The sequence below is a fragment of the Rhinolophus sinicus genome, chromosome 9, assembly GCF_057876585.1.
Source record: "Rhinolophus sinicus isolate RSI-liver-muscle chromosome 9, RSI-T2T, whole genome shotgun sequence".
NCBI classification, from domain to species: Eukaryota; Metazoa; Chordata; class Mammalia; order Chiroptera; family Rhinolophidae; genus Rhinolophus; species Rhinolophus sinicus.
The window spans coordinates 40,352,643-40,371,374 of record NC_142509.1 but is presented as its reverse complement, the minus strand read 5'-3'; the positions used below and the strand labels follow the sequence as shown (position 1 = coordinate 40,371,374).

General features: G+C 60.1%; 1 protein-coding gene across 16 annotated transcripts in view; it reads right to left on the bottom strand.

The window, feature by feature from the left end:
• Positions 1 to 6,361: 6,361 nt before the first annotated feature.
• FBRSL1 (fibrosin like 1) overlaps positions 6,362 to 18,732 on the bottom strand; it is a 65,005-nt gene continuing 52,634 nt past the window's right edge. For 3 of the 16 annotated variants that reach the window (XM_088801100.1, XM_088801104.1, XM_088801098.1), the window contains 15 exons: positions 18,574 to 18,714; positions 17,142 to 17,478; positions 16,832 to 17,052; positions 16,153 to 16,221; positions 15,770 to 15,984; positions 14,970 to 15,020; positions 14,670 to 14,765; positions 14,112 to 14,180; positions 13,939 to 13,968; positions 13,677 to 13,748; positions 12,294 to 12,423; positions 10,278 to 10,355; positions 10,021 to 10,104; positions 9,561 to 9,765; positions 6,362 to 8,543 (listed from right to left, as the gene is read on the bottom strand). In XM_088801100.1, coding sequence (XP_088657226.1) covers positions 7,667 to 8,543; positions 9,561 to 9,765; positions 10,021 to 10,104; positions 10,278 to 10,355; positions 12,294 to 12,423; positions 13,677 to 13,748; positions 13,939 to 13,968; positions 14,112 to 14,180; positions 14,670 to 14,765; positions 14,970 to 15,020; positions 15,770 to 15,984; positions 16,153 to 16,221; positions 16,832 to 17,052; positions 17,142 to 17,478; positions 18,574 to 18,714 — 2,675 coding nt within the window. In that variant the 3' untranslated portion in view covers positions 6,362 to 7,666. Of the gene's footprint in view, positions 8,544 to 9,560; positions 9,766 to 10,020; positions 10,105 to 10,277; positions 10,356 to 12,293; positions 12,424 to 13,676; positions 13,749 to 13,938; positions 13,969 to 14,111; positions 14,181 to 14,669; positions 14,766 to 14,969; positions 15,021 to 15,769; positions 15,985 to 16,057; positions 16,222 to 16,831; positions 17,053 to 17,141; positions 17,479 to 18,573; positions 18,715 to 18,732 lie in introns of all 16 variants that reach the window. The other 13 variants (XM_088801105.1, XM_088801108.1, XM_074321654.2 and 10 more) reach the window with 11 other exon arrangements.

The window sequence follows — 18,732 nt, the reverse complement described above, 5'->3', positions numbered from 1 at the left end:
TGGGGCCTCGTGTCCAGCGCAGCACACCATCCCTCAGTGAGTCCAGCAAGAATCCAGTGTCCCCCAGCATCTGTGCTTCTTTTCTCTGCCTCAGCAGGACCCCGTTTTGTTCGGGGTTACAATGTGCCCAACATACAACTAATGTTTCCTTTCTGTACACATAGGGGCGAGCTTGGGACACATTTCTGATAAGAATTCTGTAAAGTGTTTGGGGGGCTTTCATGAAAGACGGGGCACTCCTCGTCCTGTGTCTTCCAGCCTGGAACTCAGGTGTGGTGGCCGAAGCCCAGCAGCCACCTCACAACCCTGAGGAAACGTCAGGTACGATGGAAACATGAGCTAAGGGTGGAGGAGCAGGAACGGAGGGATGCCAGGCCCTTCCACCAAACACCACAGGGCAGCCGGGACCGACTGGTGCCACCATGTCCACGTCTGTGTTCCTGGCAGCTTAGCCCAGTTCCTAAGTGATACCACCCAAAATATAGGTTTCCCTTCTCTTCACAAATTGGATCGGATTTCTTTACCTTTGAGCACCAGATGAAGTTGTAGGCTTGCATTCAGAGGCCACAGTATGTGAGAAAATATATGACACCACAGTCCATTCAATTGGCGGTCTTGGCTGTCGCCATAAACACACACACACACACACACACACACCAATTTTGGATCTATTTTTTTTAAAAATTTTAAAAATAAAAGGGGACACTTTCTCTTACGGACGTGAAGCTATGATACAAAGCTCTCGTACTACAAATTGTGTGACGTTGGGGCCGGAGCAGCGAAGAAAGTGCCCTAATTCCTGGAGCTTGGGTGGGGAGGGGCTGGGCTGCCTCTGGGACGTCTGACCCCATTTGCTGCCTCACTTCCCACCAGCGCTCCCCCCTCCGACAGTTGTTTGCAGCTTGTGGCTTCAGCTCTGGAGCCTGTTGACCAGCAGAGCCCAGCAGAAATTATCCTGCTGGTCGTTTCTGTACTTTCTTCCCCCCCTTTCTTCCGCCTCCCCCTCCCACTCTTACCCGCCCACTCCAGTTCAAGCCGTTGTTTCTCAGTCTAGTTTTGTAGGACACAGCTCCCTGGCCCATGCTGGTGTGATGAGCCTTGCGCTCCCCTGGCTGAGGCTGTCAGTCGCCAGTCGTCGGTCGGCCGCTCGCACTGGCCACCGGCTGCTCATGGTGGCATACAGTAGCCTGCGGCAGCCCACGGCAGCCCACGCAGACCTCTGGCTGCTCATGGCAGCCCAGCTCCTGGGAGAGCTGTTGTTCACAATCTTAGCTGTAGAGGGCGCAGCTCACTGGCCCAGGTGGGAATCAAACTGGCGACCTCAGTGTTAGGAGCCCAGTGCGCCAACCACCTGAGCCACCAGCGTTTTTGAGATAATCTGTATGTTACCTGATTCACCCACTTAAAGTGTAGGATTCAATAGTTACGAGGACAGTCACAGGTTGTGCAGCCACCACCGCAATCAATTTTAGAACATTTACATCACCCTCAAAAGAAAACCCGCATCCCTCAGCCATCACCCCCACCCCTGCACAACCCCGGGCCCTGAAAACCACTCCTCTGCCTTCTTTCTACGGATTTGGCTGTTCTGGATGCTTCAGGCAAGTGGGATCCTGCTCTCCGGGCACTTCTGTAACTCAGCATCCTCTTTGCACAGCTCACCCACGTGTGGCTGCGTGGCTGGAGCACACTTTCTGTCTGTTCACCTGTTGACGGGCATTTCTGGCAGTTGTGAATTTCAGGGTTACCAACAGTGGGCACACGTGTTTGTGTGGTCACGTGTTTCCATTCTCTTGGGTAGGTATCTAGGAGGGTCATGTAACATTTCCTACTGGTCACATTTAAAAAGTAAAAAGAAACAGGTGACATTAATTTTGGCAACATAGTCTACTTGACCCAATATATCCAAAATAGTATCATTTCAGCACGGAGTAGATATATAAAGTTATTGAGCTATTTCCTGTTCATTTTGTGGTAAGCCTGTGAAATCTGCTGTTTTCTGTGCTCACAGCAACTCCCAGTTCAGATGCTAAATTTTCACTGGGATATTTGATCTATATTTCGATTTCATAACATGTACAGTTGAGAAAGTGCGTTCACATGCCCCAGTTGTCCCAAACATCATTGCAATTATGAATAATTGAGTCGCTAGTTTTTAAACTTAAACTAGAATAAGATAAAAACTTCAGGTCTAGGGCGGATGGGTGGATCAGTTGGTTAGAGCAGGAGCTCTGGGCAACGGGGTTGCAGGGTCAATTACCACATGGGGTAGTGAGCTGCGCCTTCCGCAAATAGAATGAAGTCAATGAGCTGCCGCTCAGCTCCCTGGTGGCCAGACGGCTCAGTTGGTTGGGAGCACAAGATCTCAACCACAAGGTTGTGGTTTGAGTCCCACAAGGGATGGTGGGCTGCGCCCCCTGCAACTAACTACGGCAACTGAACCTGGAGCTGAGCTGTGCCCTCCACAACTAAGATTGAAAGGACAACTTGACTTGGATGGAGCTGATGAGTCCTGGGAAAAACATACTATTGTTCCCCAATAAAAAAGTCCTGGAAATACACACTGTTCCCCAATAAAATCCTGTTCCCCCTCCCCAATAAAAAAAAAATCTTTAAAACAAAAAACTTCAGGTCTATATTTCAAGCGCTCAACAGCGACACCTGGTGAGCACTTGCTGCTCTGCATCCGGCGGCTGCGAGGGGCTCTCTGCCCCGCCTCCTGGTCAAGTCACCCACACCCAAGGAACCGCGAGAAACGCTCACGCCCCGGATCCCCAGCCTCCAGAGTGGCGGCCATGCAGTGGGCTTTCAAGAGCTCCTCGGGGTGATTCTAAATCAAGGCCAGGCTGAGGACCCCTGCCCCAAACATCCCAATGTCCTCACCCACCAGCGACAGGAAGGAGAGGGGTGGGTCCAGGAGGGCTGGGGCGGGGCTCAGCCTTCTGCCCTGCACCAGGGGTCTTGGAGCAGAGTGACGATGGGAGGACAGACAGGACTCTGCACCCTGTATCAGTCAGCTAAGGCTGCGTGACAAATGCCACAGACGGGCAGCTTAAACCACAGACACTCACTGTCCCCCATCCTAGAGGTGGGGAACCTGAGATCCAGGTGTGGGCCAGGCTGGTTCCCCCTGAGGCCTCTCTCCTCGGCGTGTGGATGGCCGTGTCCTCCCTCGGTCCTCACAGGGTCACCCTGTGTGTGTGTGTGTCTGTGTCCTGACCTCCTCTTCATATGAGGACCCCAGTCATATAGGATCAGGACCCCCAGTGACCCCATTTTACCTTAATCACCTCTGTGAAAACCAACCTCCAAATGCAGCCACACCCCGAGGTCCTGGGGTCAGTGCTTCAACATGTGAACTTGGGGGGACACAATTTAGCCCGTAACAGCCTCCAAGCTGTTCTAGGTACACCTGAGAGTGCACAAAAGGGGGGAGGGGCTGCACCAGAGGAAGCCCCTGGTGTGGCCTTCCTCTGCCCCCTGGAAGGCTCTTCGTGAAGGTGCCTCCCGGTTCCCACACCTCACGTTGGCTGGCCCCCTTAGCCTCCAGGTTGCCCTAATTTGGTTACAGTTCCTCTGAGAACTCCTCAGCGACATAACATAAAAAGTTACTGGCTTAGCCATTTTCAGGTGTCAGGTCAGGGGCATTAATTATTTGCGTCATTGTGTATCCATGACTACCGTCCATCTCCAGGACTTTTTCATCTTCCCAAACTAACACTGCGTCCTCACCAGACTCCTGCCATTGCCAAGGTTCCAGGACTAAGGAAGACTAAGAACCGCTGTCCCATGGCCCCAGCCTTCCTCTCTCGTGCCCCTGTGACAAGCTGGCACCTGTTTCTTTTTTCTTTTTTTTTTAAGATATATTTTTTATACCATTTCCCCCCCTTTCTTCTGCCTCCCCCCACCACTCCTGTTCAAGCCGTTGTTTCTCAGTCTAGTTGTGCAGGACACAGCTCCCTGGCCCATGCTGGTGTTATGAGCCTTGTGCTCCCCAGGGCTGAGGCTGTCGGTCGCAGTCGCCAGTCATTGGTCGGCCACTCACAGCAGCTCACGGCATTTCTCGCCGGCTGCTGGCCACTCATGGTGGCACACGGTAGCCCACACCAACCTCCAGCTGCTCACCACAGCCCAGCTCCAGGGAGAGCTGTTGTTCACAATCTTAGCTGTAGAGGGCGCAGCTCACAGGCCCATGTGGGAATCGAACCGGCGGCCTTTGGAGTTAGGAGCCCGGGGCTCCAACCACCTGAGCCACTGGGCCAGCCCCTGGCACCTATTTCTGTAACAGAGTCAAAACTGGGGATGAAAGATAAAGCCCACTCCCCTCTGTGTGTATCTTTCTGTGCTAAAGAGTGGATGGTCAAACAAACATAACTTCAGGATGTGAGGCCCAGAGATTGTCAGGGGTGGGGCTCGCGGGAGGAGGGATGGGGTACTCAGACAGAGATGGTGTTGGTCACTGAGGAACGTACTCCACATGGCTCCTCCAAAATAACATAACAAGAGGTGTCGGTTCCCTGGTTAGTTTTCTTTAGGTTAAGATGTCTCTCAGCGTGGCTACTCCCGCAGGTGCTATTAGCTCAGGGTAACCACAGCTCTGAAAATGCTTTATGGCTTTAATAACGTGCTGGTGAGCGACGGTGGGGCGCTTAGGGCATGTTTTATTTATGCCGGGAAAGATGGAAGGTGGCAGTTAGAATGGGAAAGCACAGATTCAGCAGGGCGTCCTGGTGTGCATCTGGTCCTACAGATTAGATGCCTGGTGGTTAGTGTCCCACCAGAGTGCTCCCAGGAGGGTCTCCGCCACAGAGAGAGCTCCTCATGGGTCATCCTCCTCAAGCGTGACACTCCCTTAAAGTGATCCCTGGAAAATGATGTCCCTCAGGGATGGGAGGCCCCCGTGCAGAAACTAACGTTCTCCAGTAGGCGGCGCTGTCAGGGGCCCTGCCTAGAACAGAGCCAGAAGTTCAGGCCTCCCCCGTGTCCCTGTGGGTGGAGGGGGGCTGTGTCCTTTGGCTTCTAACCCAAATATTTCATTCCTTCACATAAGCTTCCTGGACTCCCAGGCAGTCTCGGTCAAGGGAAAATCCTAATTGGGTCCATCTCCAACTACTCCTGTGGGTGCGTTCCCTGGGGTCTGGCAGGCGTCTGCAGCAGGTGGGGCTTAGCCCAGTGTGGCCCCCGTGTGTGGGGGTCATTGATCCTCACAGTCAATCAATGCAGAACATGGTGACAAAGGAGACCTTCCTGAAGGGTGGGGGACAGAGTCCCAGAGAGCAGTTTCCAGGCTCTCAGCCTCACGTGGAAAGGTGCTGGCTTGGGTAGTAGATGGCCATCAGCTGTAACCAGTTAGCCATTAGCCACTGATATAACTGCTGTGACTAAGCTAGCAAGCGCGGATTGTGGATTGCAGAGAGGCGGATTGCAGTTGGCAAGTGAGGTTGGCTACGCTAGAAGCGGACAGCAGGTTGCGGATCGTGTGGCTCCTGCTTCTGTGTCTCCAACCCAGCCGTCAACGAGACTATAGTGGTGTGACTCCCCTATCTATGGCTCCGTGGGTGTTCCTTTGTGGCCTCACCATGTCCTGCATTACGTGGGGAGTGGGACCAGAGACCCCACATGACACCCCGCATGACAAGGGCCACAGTGTAGGTTAAACAATCGAGACGAGGAAGGAACCAGGAAGTGCACATGGATGCACAGGTCGGTGGGTGGAACCCACACGTGGCTGGTGGCCCAGGCCCTGAGACAAGGAGCTCGTGGCCTGCCCCTCCTGCCACACCAGAAGCTTCTCCCTTAGGATGAGAAGCAGTCCAGACCCCACCCAGCCGGCTGGCTGCCATTAGGGCCCACTGTCATCAGGGCTGTTCCAGGCAGATATGCACGAAGGCAAATACAGTCAGGGCGCAATGTCAGGGCCCCCATTTCCAAACCGCGCCTTCCCTAAACTGTTAGGCAACCTGGTCCTCACTGCACAGGTGGGGCCACTCACCCTTCCTCTCCTCTCGGAGCTCTCATTTCTCCAAAGGGCTCTGCATGGCGCTAGGACAGTGGGTACAGCCACCCTCCGAGATGTGCCCCACGGAGCCGACAGCAGGGGCCCAGCCAGGACAGAGCAGCTGGTTCCACGCGACCGGGTGGGGATGGGGTGAGTGGAGGGCAACAGGGAGTGCTAGGCAAAGGCTGGCAGGAAGCAGTTTCAGCAGGGTGGGGGGGGTGGGGAGTGACAGCATTCCACTTCCGGCAGGAGCCAACAGCCAATGGCCCTGGGCCCTGGCACCTGGAGAGAAGGGGAGGGTGGCCAAGTGTCAGCCTGCATGGCTCCCACCTGCCCCAACACCACACAAAACACGCGACCACCTTTCATCCGAAATCAAGGCTGTATTTATCGCCAACTGACATGAGAACAGAATGTTTCAAATAACCAGAGTCCACAGTGCAGACTCGGGTTTGAAATACAGAGCTGAACAAAGGAAACGGCTGCAGATGGCTCAACGGACAGAATGTGGACGTCAGGGAACAAAGACGAACGCTGATGGCAGGACGTGGTGACGTTCGTGTGATTATGAAAGCAAAACTGCAACCAAAAGGGAATCACGCAAGGTGTGGGCGGGTGGCGGGACAAACTGGACAAACGTTTGCTGATGGTCTTCACAGAAAAGAACCAGAAGTTACTTTGTAATCAACCTTTAGACTCTTCTGTCATTCTACTTGTCTGGGGGTAGTTCCCAGGAACACTGGTCAGCACGAGGGTCCACACAAGTGTCCTTGTGGCCACAGCCGCCAGTCCTGAAGCCCAGTGCTGGGGGGCGGTGCCCGGAGCTGACAGGTTTGCTGCTAGAACCTTTTTCCCCTGCAGACGGCCGTCCAGCCGCCTGGGGGCGCTTGCATAGTTGGAGGGTCGGTGCATCAAACTTCTGAGCGCTCCCACCCTGCAGCGGGTGGGTTTTTGTGACCGCATTAAACAAATAAACAGGGATTTCTAGAAACTGTTTTTATAAAGTGTACCCAGGTTAAGAATTTAAGAACATCATAGATTTATATTAATAGACTATTTACACTTGTTCCATTTGTCTTTAAAAAAAAACTGAAAAAGAAATCTTACACTTCTGCGTAATAAGGCAAAAAACCAGTTTTTTACATTATTAATTATTATTTTAATATATATCTGTAACTTCGGTTCCAAGTACCAAGGGAGGGGGAGGGCCAGGCCTGAGCGGGGGCCTCACAGTGTGTTGGACAAAATGACCGTTTTTTTCTCCATAAATAAGACAAAAAAAACCCCTGGGGCTCTGGGAAAAGATCTGAGGCTGTTAAAACTGCAAATTCGAACTCAAAATTAAAAAGCAAAACTTTGTTTTCTTTTCAATGTCTAAAGAGCACAAAATTGAAAAAAATACAAATCTATTAAAAACGCCTCTCACCTGTGGGGGAAAATGTACAAACTTGAATTTTCTTCCAATAGCCTAATCTTGAGCTCAGAAAACAAATCACCCCCAGAAAGGCTGTGCATGATGCCCCGACCCCGCAGGCTGCAGGTGGAAAGGTGAGCGTCACCCAGGACCGGGACCGGGACCGACGGGCCTGTGCTTAGTTCCAGAACGTGCACGCCGCAGGTTCGCGGTGCGTTTGCGGGAGGCTGTCCGCGCCCGGCGGCTCCGCGGGGCTACCGCGCCTCCACCTCCTGGGGGTTGCGCGAAGGGGAGTAGTCCCGCGCCTCGCCGGGCCCAGGGCCCCCGAGCGGCGTAGTCCTGCTTCGCGGCGGCGGCCCCGGGGGCGTGGGGGACCCGCCGGCGGCCACTAGGGGGGGCGGCGCGCCGAGCGCGGCGGCGGCGGCGGCGGCGGCGGGCGGGGTCCGCGCCAGGAGTCCGTGGTGCAGCGCGGCCGCGGGCCCCAGGCGGGGGTAGTGCAGGGCGCCCAGCGCGGGCAGGAGCGCAGCGCCGTCCAGGGCGGGGGCGGCGCCCAGGTGCGCGGCCCGCGCGCGCTCCAGCTCCTCGCGGCGCGCTTCCCGCAGGCGCTCGGGGCTGTAGTCGTGCGGCTCGCGGTCGCGGTAGGGGCGCTCGGGCGGCTCGAAGAGGGCGGCGGGGCCCGGGGCGGGAGCGGTAGGGACGGCGCGGCGCGGCAGCTCCAGGCCGCGGTAGGCGTCGCGCAGCGGCTCCCACGCGAAGCCCAGGCGCTCGCGGACGGCGGGGCCCGGGCCGAGCTGCAGGGGTGCGGGGGGCACGCGGTGCAGGCCGCCCCCCAGGGGCTCGGGTGCGTCGGCGTCCTCCCCGCGCTCCTCCTTGACCTTCACGTCTCCCTCGGGCGGCTTCCCTGGCTCACGGCCCAGGAGGGCGGCCAGGCGCAGACTGTCGCCCACGGTGGCCTTGCTGCAGGGGGACTGTGGGCGCGCCACCAGCTTGGCGCCGTCCTCCTTGGCGGGAGAGCGGCTCTCCTTGACGCGGGGCTCGCCCTGACCCCGGAGCAGGAGGCTGCCGGCCGTGTGGCCCACCGGGGCTGCGGGTGAGGCCCGGCTCAGCAGACGCGTCTTCTCAAGGAGGTCCCTGGAGTGAGACACACACACACCCTCCCTCAGCCTGGGGGCGGGAAGATACTGCTGGTAACAGGACACGCCAAAGCAAGCTGTCTGCTACCGAGGTCCCACCCCACGAGGTTCCAGACCACTGGGCCCAGTGAGGAATTTTAACGGGTGCTGCATCTGGGCCCCAAACCTACTCCAGGGGCTGGGGCTGATCCCAGTTCAGCTGTCACCCATGAGGTGCCACCTGGGTCTGGGGGAAGGCAGGTGGCCCTCGGCTGGGAACCACCCTGAGAATGGCCTGAGTGGGTCACACCGGAAGTGCCCCAACAGCCAAACCCCCAGCACTGCACCTGCTCCCTCCACCCTCTCTCAGGTCCCTACAGGGCTGCCTCAGCTCCAAGTCCCCCAGGCCCCGAGCTCCCGACACTGCAGGGAGAGTAATGGCTGTGGAACAGCTGTGGATTTCTCCCTGGTGTCTTTCCTGGGTCCTGTAACATACGCTCCCACCTTCTGCACTAACCCACTGTCACCCCTCCCCTGCCTCACCCTCCCTTGATCCTGCCCTGTGTCCCCCCAGTGCCCTAGCAGTGCCTGGCATGCAGCAACACCAGTGAGTGAAATGTCCCCAATTCAGGATCGTGGGGACAAGTCTGTGTGTGGGCTCTGGGTGGACGGGCTGGGCATGGAGCCCTCTGCTCCTGTCCAAGGGCCAGCCCCGCCCCCTCCTCGAGGACCCTCAGGTCTGACTGCTGCTGACTCCCACCTCCCCTGCCCCAAAGCAGACAAGCTCAGCGCCCCCTGGAGCACAGGGGGCCCCCACCTGCATACAACAGCATCCTCTGCACACCCAGAGCCAGAGGTGAGTCAGCAACTTCCACTGCCCTGCTGGTGCCGGCTGCCCAGATGTCTGCTGCCCAGACCTTGCCCCACAGGGGATCCTCTGGGGGGGGTCCTCCTCCCCTGGCCTTTCCCAGGTCTGAAGGTGCAGCCTTCACCCCATCCTGACAAGGGAGAACTCCAGGGCCAGGGCCCCACTCACCGCTCCCGTTCCTCGCGGCCCTTGTCCGACTCTCGGTCGTGGTTGGTCAGGGCCGAGACTCGCTCGGTGTCCATGGGCTTGGGCCATGGGGGCGGCGTGGGGAAGGACGGCGGCGTGCGGTGCAGCCGGTTCCAGGCCTCGTGGGGGCTGGGCAGGCCATGCAGTGTGGAGCCCTCCTTAGGAGTAAACATGCTGCCACCTGCAGCTGGGGGCGGGGGGGGGGAAATGGGGGGGAAACGTGAGGCAGCTGCCTCCCCCATGTCCCCTTAAAACCGCAGGGCTGCCGGGGAGCAGCAGTCCCCAGGTCCCAGGCCAGCACCGTGGGGGTGTGTTCCAGAGGGTGGCTGCAGGGGGCAGTCAGCCCGGCTCAGGGTGTGGCCCAAATCGCACAGGGAACCCCGTTCACGCATGTGCATGGGCAGGACCTGTGCATGGAGCCGGCCTAATGCGGGTCACTTACTCAGCGCGTGGCTGCCCAGGCCTCCAAAGGCGGTGCTGCCAAGTGTCCCCAGGCCCCCAAAGGTGCTCGATCTGCTGAAAGGATCTGTAGGGGCAAGCAGCTGGGTATCAGGGGCCTGCATGGCTCCAGAACCCAGTGGGTGTCAACTACATAATCTCAGGGTACCCTGGTTCTCGGGGCCACCTCCCCACTCATGTCCCCCCCAGCCCTGAGGTCTGCAGAGACCCAAATTTCACGGACCTCCAGGGGGCACCTACCTGTCAGGTGACCAGTGGGCAGGAAGCTGCCGGGATGGGCTGAGGGTCCAAACTGGTTGGTGGCAGGATGGGCGGCACCTGGAGGGGACAGCTTGGTGGAGCCCAGAGTGCATCTGGAGCCTCCTGTCTGTAGCTCACTCCTGGGTGGGGCTCCCCAGCTTCCTCTGGGAATCACTACCTCCCACTCAGAGCAAGTGACCAGGACGTCGGCTTTAGTCACCTCCCTACCATCTGGAGGACCCCACGGATGTGTAAGGAGGGGAGTGATGGCAGCTCCCAGAGGAAAGAGAAGGTGGGGGCTGGACCTTCATGGGCTGCAGCCAGGGACCCCAGTGCCCAACAGAAGCTAAGAGATGGTCCTGGTTACTTAATGGGTCAGTCTTGGGTCCTAACGGACACTGGCCTGAGTCACAGCTGCTCAAGACAGCAGTTTCTCCCCTCCAGCTGTCGGCCACAGGTGTCACCATGACATCAAGCCTGGCTCCTGATGCTCCCACACAAAGCCCCTTGGGAAGCCACATTGGGCACACACCCTTGACTCTAGAGGGAGGATTTATGGTAAAGACAGTGACAGGGGCGTCCCTTGGGCTCTCCAGCTCCCTCCCTATTTGGGGACCCTGACAATGGTGCATTCTCATCTTCTTGAAGATGGACTGCCACAGACAAGCCCCACCCCAGACACACACGGTCTCCATGTGTGTCTCCCGGCTACATTAACCACTTCTCAGTGACTCATAAGCCAAAGAAATCAACCCAGAAATCAGGAACTATCTTGCCCCAGTGCCAATGGAAATAGCATCAGATGTGGACTGCAGCTGAGGAATGCAGGCGAATGAGGGAGACGCAGGGGAGGGCAGGGCCAGTGCAGACATTCTAGCTTCCAGCTCATGGAGTCAGGAAAGGGTGGCAGAGCAAACACAGCAAGAACAGGCCAGGGGCCAGCGCTGGACTATGCCCAACACATGGGGTGGGTGCCTGGCGCCCTGGAGGGCACAGCTGCCTGGATGGGCATGTGCCAGGGATGGGGACAGGGATGGGGTGGGTGAGGAGCCCAGGCTCTGAGCTGCACAGAGGGGGCTGAAGGCCCCACACCCAGGACACAGCCTGTGGGCTCCAGCCTAACCAGGCTGCTGGCCACCAAGGGCCTTGGCACAGACGGACCTGCCTTCCAAGAGACCCAGACTCCAGAGACCCTGCTGCTCAGGCCACCAGGGTATTACAAAGAGCCCCATTCTCGTGAGGTCAGCCTGGGCAACCCCGTCCACGCCCATGACCACGACCACAACCATGTGCAGAGTGGCAGCAGGTGGTGGCGAGTACACCTGAAGACAGAGCAAGGAATGGCAGGACGGGGGTGGTCAGGGAGGGCCCTCTGAGGTGACATCCTGCAGCGGCCCTGCAGCTCCTAGCGCCTGTGAGCAGGGCTGGCCCTCGGCTGGTGTCTGGGCGCTGGAATGGCAGGGTTCCCTCCCCTTGTCTGAAAGGACAGCCGCTCATGCGCTCCTCCCGGGGTCTGTAATTGGGTTCGAGGAGGCCGGTGCCTGCCTGTGTGACCGGCCCCAAGAGAAGCCTGGCGCTGGGTCCCTCGAGTTGTCGCGGGTCCTGCTCAGGGAAGGACGCCATGGGAGCAGCTGGGGGCTTCCTGCTGACTGCTGTGTCCCTCCATTGGGAGGACACATCTTAGCCGGGGGTGGGGGGTGGAGTGATTTATGCTGAGTCCTGGGGGCACCCCTGGGGACCCCACAACATGACTGGTGTGGTCGCTGGGGAGGGGTAAGCACGGGGAGGCCCGGAAGCTTCCTGCCATTCTGTGAAGAGCCAGAACCCTTGAGGGAGGCAGGTGTGGCTGGGGAGGACGTCAGAAACAGAAGCCCTGCAGGGGGCACAGGCTCGGCTCAGGCCAAGCTCTGGGGAAGCCACTCTGGGGGACAGCACAGCCAGTATGCAGAGTTAGCGTGAAGAAACAGGATGAAGCTGAGGCCCCGGCCGCCCTGCCCCTGGCCCCAATGCCCTTACCTGAGCTCGAGAAGAGGGGCCTGGCCACGTCCTGTGCATAGTGGAACCCTGCGAGCAGGCCTGGGCCGGGGGGTCTGCTGGACAAGTCCAGTTTGGTGCCCACCTCCAGCTTGTGGGGGTCCAGTGGTACCTGCCGAGAGGCAGAGTGTGTCAGGGCTGCCTGCATCAGAGGGCAACCCCACCTGCCACACGGCCCATCTGGTCTCCAAGGCAGAAGGTGTTCCCACTGCTGTTTCACCTGCCGCGGGAAGACCAAAACGCTGTTCTCACACATAACCCATAAGGACGCTGCCCCTCACGCTTCCCTTTGTTTGTGGCCTTTGAAATCCGCTGTGCTTTATGTTATCCTACATTAGCTGCCTCGCTCTGGACACTTTGCATTGCAAACACGTTGTGTTGAAATTTTGGAGACCTGATTGGAAAAGGCAGAGGCACACACCCACGCAGGTTCCCACTGACTGAACTTAGCAACAGCCGGCAGTGACCCCCGAGGCCTGCCCGGCTCTGCCCAGAGCCCCGCTTCCCACAGCGAGTTCCGGCAGCAAGTTCTGGCAGCGGAGGTGCTTTCGCTGGTGGCAATGCTGCAGGGGTGCTCTGTGCCCTGCGAGGACACCAGCCTCCTTCACTGGCTTTCTAGGGGACCCGCACGAGCACTGCATCCTGACACACGGTGTTTTGTGACAGTCTGTTTTGTTGACCTGAACTTCACAGCACATTCAGGTGTAGTGACTAACATATTGTGCATGGAGGAAACGTGTTACCTGATAGGACAGTAAAGGGTGTTAGGCCCCTTGTATGACACTGTCACCTGTCCCTGTCCTGGTCCCCTGAGGGGCCTTGCCCACCATGCCCCATTCCCCCGCCAACGGTTTCCAGACCTCCTGTGGTTGCCTCTTTCCCGTGTCTTTCAGGGAACGTGCTCAGAGCCCCTACACAGCCAGGGCACCTGCCCCCCCCCTTCTGGGACAGCGATGGCCTTGCACCCCGAGCTGGCCTCTTGCTCACTGTCAGTCCCTTCCAAGAGCACACAAGCATCCAAGAGCTTTTAATCTCCTTTGTTCAGTGCTGAAAACTCAGGCACACAGTAGGTGCTCAATAAATGCTTGGGGGAAAGAAGAGGCGGCAGTGTCAGAGGCCCATGGGGAGGGCTGGACTCACACTGGTAGCACCAGCACAGGTGCCCATGGCTGCCCCACCCACCAGTGGGCCGTGACCTGGGGCTCCCCACGAACCATGGTGCTGCCTCCTCCCCAGCTCTGACCCCACAGCCCAGCCCAGCGCCCGGGCAACGGGCAAGCAGCAGACACCTGAGGGGCTCAGACACACATGCACACGTGTGTGAACACCGTGGGTCTGGTGGCAGGACGAACGGGTTGGGCTCACCTTCGTCCTCTGCTGATGCTGGTAGATCTGCCAGGCGATCTGCACGTGCACCGCGCACCACCTGCCCGGCTTCTGCGACAAGGCGGGTGACACTCAGCACACGGCCGGAGCCTCCTCATGCCCCCACCGTCACCCCAGATTCCTGTTGTCATGGGGCACCGCCACAGCCACTCAGAGGCACCCAGAGTGCTCCCCAGCCATGGACCCCCCCTGAGGCACCACCACCACACCCCTTCCTCCCAGGGACATGTGACATGCTCACCCTCACTGCTGTCCGGTACGGGTCGGACACCTGTCACCAACAGAGGAAGCGTTAGGTCCAGGCTCTGCTGGTGGCTGAGCCCCAGGGGTGGGTGGGGACACGCCTCCACGGGGGGGGGGGCTGGGCTGGCGGGATGTCACCGGGGTGTGGGGGGAGGCACCCCTGCCACCTACCCCAGGGCCCTTCTGCAGGAGGGTGTGGACAGCGCTGGCCCGGCCTGTTACCTCGAGTGGGTTTGAAGTCTGAGGAGAGAGGAACAGGGCATGACACATCTGCGGGCCCCCAGGCCCCGTGCCCACCTTGCCGAGTTGCCCTGCACATGGCCACCCGGGGGCAGGCCAGCTTCCCACCACATCCTCAGCCCAAAGGTTTCTGTCAAAGCGGGAAGAAGGGGCTCTCAAAGCTGCTGTGCCCGGGCCAGGATCTGGGCTGGGGACCGAGATAACCCTGTCCCAGGGAAGGTGAGAAGCCCAATCCTGCGGCCTCCTGTTGTGCCAGCCCGTCCACACCTCACCCCACCCCTGAGCTCTCCGAGGCATGAAGCCTGGCTCCTGTGGACCCTACTGATCAGAAGGCCCCGCCAGCTGTGGTCCAGACTGGAGGTCCAGGGGTTCCACACACAGGCTGCGTCCCCTCAGGGGGTGCACATGTCCAGTGTCCTCTCTGCACGCTGCCACCCCTATCCCTGGGGATGCCTCCGTGCCCGCCCCACCTCTGGGAGCAGCTGGTACCTTGGGCTGAAAAGCGCCCTGCAGGGACCCAAAGGGGCCTGGGTGTGGGAGCAGGGTGGGCAGTCCCGGGATGGCAGGAGGGAAGGACGGGAAAAACTGCAAAAGAAGTAGGGAGGGCGTTCCAGGGCTCTGGTGGGAAGCTCGGACGTCCTGGTGGGGACGCTGGCTCAGCCCTCTGGTCTCCCCCACTCCCCACCCCCCACAGTAGGCAGGTGGCAACAGACAAGGTCTCCGTGCAGTTGCAACCCCAGCCCTGCCCCCACCCTGTGGCAGTCCACGCAGAATTGCAGGAACACTCACGTTGGAATGTCGGAAGTAGGGGCTGTCCAGCTTGGGCGTGTACTTGTCAAACTGGAAGGGAAGAAGGTGATGGGTGAGGCCTTCTCCTGCATGCCAACGCCCTCCATTGGGCCCAGCACCCACCACCCCATCAAGCCAGGCAGTGCCCGGGTGGCCATCCTGCCTCCTGCGGCTGGTGGTCTGCAGCCAGCTGTCCCATGGCTCTGAACTGGCGCTGCGGGGCCGAGTTCTCAGGCTGGGTGCAGCCCCTCCCTGTCCCAGAGGTCCCACCGCGGAAGGCGGATGGTGCACACTTGCCCATGTGGGCCTCCCGCTGTGCCCGCTGAGACCAGGAAAAGGGCGCTGCAGCCACGACGGGGGGCATGGAGCCCAGGGCTGGTGGTCAAGCTGTGGGACACACCCAGGCCACGGGCAAAGCCCGGTGGGAGTGGAGGGGCCCGCACCCCACACAGCAGCCGGCTCATAAGACCAGGCCTTGGCCTGGGCACCCCAGGAGAGGGGCCTGTTTCCCATGGCCGCTCAGTCCAGTCTGGGCCTCCAGGCCTACGCTCTGCTGCAAACCAAGATGTCGAGGACCCTATGTGGGGACAACGGGCCCCCAGGCCATGTCACATGCATGTGGACATGGGGTGCCCGCCCAAGCCCAGGACAAGGGGACCAAAGGGAGACCAGGAGGGGCTAGACAGACGGACGGACAGAGGGGTGGTGTGGGCAGCGTGCGTGCGGGCGGAGTGTCTGTGTGTGCCTGCCTGTGTCCCGACGCCCAGGCGCCCCGCCCGCCTGCACGGGGGCCTACGCACCGGCCGGGCTGCGGCGGGCGGCAGGAGCGGCGTCGGGGGCAGCCCCGCGGGGAAGGGGGCGAATGTGTGTTGGTGCTGGTGTGTGTGTTGGTGTGTGTGTTGGTGCTGGTGGAACTCCGCCCGCAGCAGAGCCCCCGGGCCCAGGGGGGCGCCGGGCCGCTCGGCGCTCTGGACCAGAAAACGCGCGTTCAGCTCTTGCCTGAGCAGCTCGTGATCTACAAGAGAAAAAGAGAGAGACAGAGAGGCACGTCGGCCGCGGGCTCCCGGCGGGGCGAGGCGGATAGTCACCTGGCACTCCCGGCTTCGGCAGGCCAAGCCGTGGTGGCCACTGGCTACGTGCGGGCCCCAGGGTGGAGGTAAGAGAGGTGCCTGTGACCATGTACCAATCAGAATCCCCGCATGAGGCTGGCAATACATGATTGGCTGGCTGAATGAGATCAACAGGCTGGCATCTAAAGACAAGAGAGAACACGGTGAGCCTGGGGCCCGCTCAGGCCCACAGGGAGCCTGCCCAGCCAGGCCACCCAGACCAGGGTCCTGGCCCATGCCGGGCCACTGTGCTTGCTGCCCCAGCCATCTGGGCTGACTGAGAATGTGATTAAGAATCTGGAGAGGAGACCCAGGGAGAAATCCTGAATGACCTAAAATGTGACCCCAAGGAAGCATCTGCCGGAACCAGGGGGCGGGGGCACTGTTTACCTCAGACCCCTCCACACCACAGTTCGACTCTACCCACACCCCCAAAGAACCTCGGTCCCCAACACACTAGAGATGAAAGATGAGAAGACACAGCAGCCTCCCCGCCCCCAGCTGCCTGGTTCAGGACCTGCTCCCATGCATGCAGGGCCTCCTGTGCAGGGGGCAGTGGGCTGCCCTGGGAAAGGTGGCCTGCTGGGGCCACCGGAGTGCTGGGGCACTGAGGGGGGGTGGCAAGGAATCCGGACCAGGCGGGGAGGTTCTGCCTCGGAGGCTGACACCCCTCCCGGGGTCCAGCCCTCCCCACTGATCATGGAATAGAGAGGAACAGTGACCTCTGTCCCTACAAAGGGCGCGCGGACCTACCGGCGGGGTGTCCTGGGATGACCAAGCTGTTGGCCGGCAGCGCCGGGGGCGGGGGCAGTGTCGCGGGGGCGGCGAACATGGCCGCCGCGTGGTGCTGGTGCTGGGCCTGCGAGCGCAGCGCCAAGTGTGAGGTAGAAAGGTGGGCGCCAGGCCCGTGCGGCGACAGGGACGCGTGCTTGGCGAGCCCGAGGCTGGCGCCGCTGCTGGCACTGCTGCTCCTGCTGCAGGGATGGGGGCTCAGTGCCCGCCCGCTGCGCGCCCCCACCTGCCCGGCCCGCCTGCCCGCCGCGCGGCCCCGCCCCGCGCCCACCTGAGGCTGTGCAGGCCGTTGTGCGCAGCCTGGCCGAGGCTGTGACCGTGGCTGTGGCCCGGGAAGGCGCCCAGAGGGAGAGGCACGTGTGTCGGGAGCGGGGCCCGGGGCTGCGGGGGCGCAGGCGGCGGCTGCGGGGTGAGGCGGAGCAGGGCGGGGGCTTCCTTCTTGATCAGTGGGCTGGCAGAAGCGCCTAGCGCGGGGCCAACAGAGGGCGCGGGGCTGCGCACGGAGGGCAGGAATGGAGGTTCGGTGCTCAGCTCGCGGCTGCGCTCCAGGCCCGAGACCTTGGGCGCCGCCCCAACCTTGGTCTCGGACTTCTCGCCCAACGTGGGGCCTGCGGAGAGAAGAGCTGGAGTAAGCAGCAGGCCCTGGCTCATTTCACGCAGTCCACAGCCTGTGAGGGGTCCTGTCGTTGCCCGTTTCTGCTGGGTCAGGCAGCGAGGTCACCGCCAGGGCCCTGCCTCCCACCGCTCACTCCCAGAGGGTCAACTGCCTGTAAGTGTCCTGTTCTTGGCAACCCCAGCAGGGGATATGGTGACCCCATTTTACAAATAGGGGCACCAAGGTGCAGCAGAGTGGGCCCACGAAGGGTGCTGGGCTCCCCGCCTGTCCCACCTGGCTGCCAACCCTCGGCTGGAGCTTTGCTTCCTGCCTTAGTCCACTCTTTCTGGAATGACCCAGGTGACCCATGGTCTAAGCCCTCTTGGGGCCCATGGATGAGGGAGCCTCCTTCTGAGGAGGGAGGAAGCTGCTGCTCCCCCACACTGCCTGGGTGGGTGGGGAAGGGGACAGACAGCGTGGCCTGGTCCCTCGTCACCTGCCAATGACTACAATTCTTGGAGCTGTGGGCCTCTGCTCAGGTCATGACCTCAAGCTCCTGCCTGCTCATTCCTCAGGTCAGAGGCACTGCCACCCATCTGAGCAGCTTTGCCTCCAGGGACAATGTCCAGTTTACCAAGAGTGGAAATCCAGGTGGCTAAGTGTGGCCACCTAAACGGGCTGCTGGCAGACCCACTTTCTCAGCTGAGTGAAGCCCCATGACCCCGGCCGCAGCCAGATGGCGAGGTCGAGGTGGGCTGGGGCTTCTGGGATGCTGCTCCCTTGTGGAAACAGGAAATGGCCCCTCTATCTGTCGCCCCCAGGGACACTGGCCCTGCACTCCTGTCTCTCCTACATTTCGAGAAGCAAGAGCAGCCATCAGGATGGAAAGAGGCAGGCGTGAGCCACCACTGTGCCAGCTCTCCCAGAACCTTCTAGAACCTCCACCCTTCACTGGGAAAGTGTGAGCACTACCAGTGACCACCCCCAACATGCACCTCTGTGTGCCTCAAAGCCTTGGCTGGTTCATGAGTGGAGCCTGGTAGTGGACTGAATTGTGCCAAAAATACATGTCCAAACTGTACCCCACCCTTTGTGAACGGAACCTTACTTGGAAAAGCAGTCTTTGGAGATGTGATCACGCTAAGAATCTCAAGATGAGATTGCCTTGGAACAGTGTGGGCCCTAAATGCAGCGAGAGAAGCACGGCTGCCAGCCCAGGGACGCACAGGTCTGCAGGCAACAGCAAAAGCTGGAAGAGGCAGGAAGG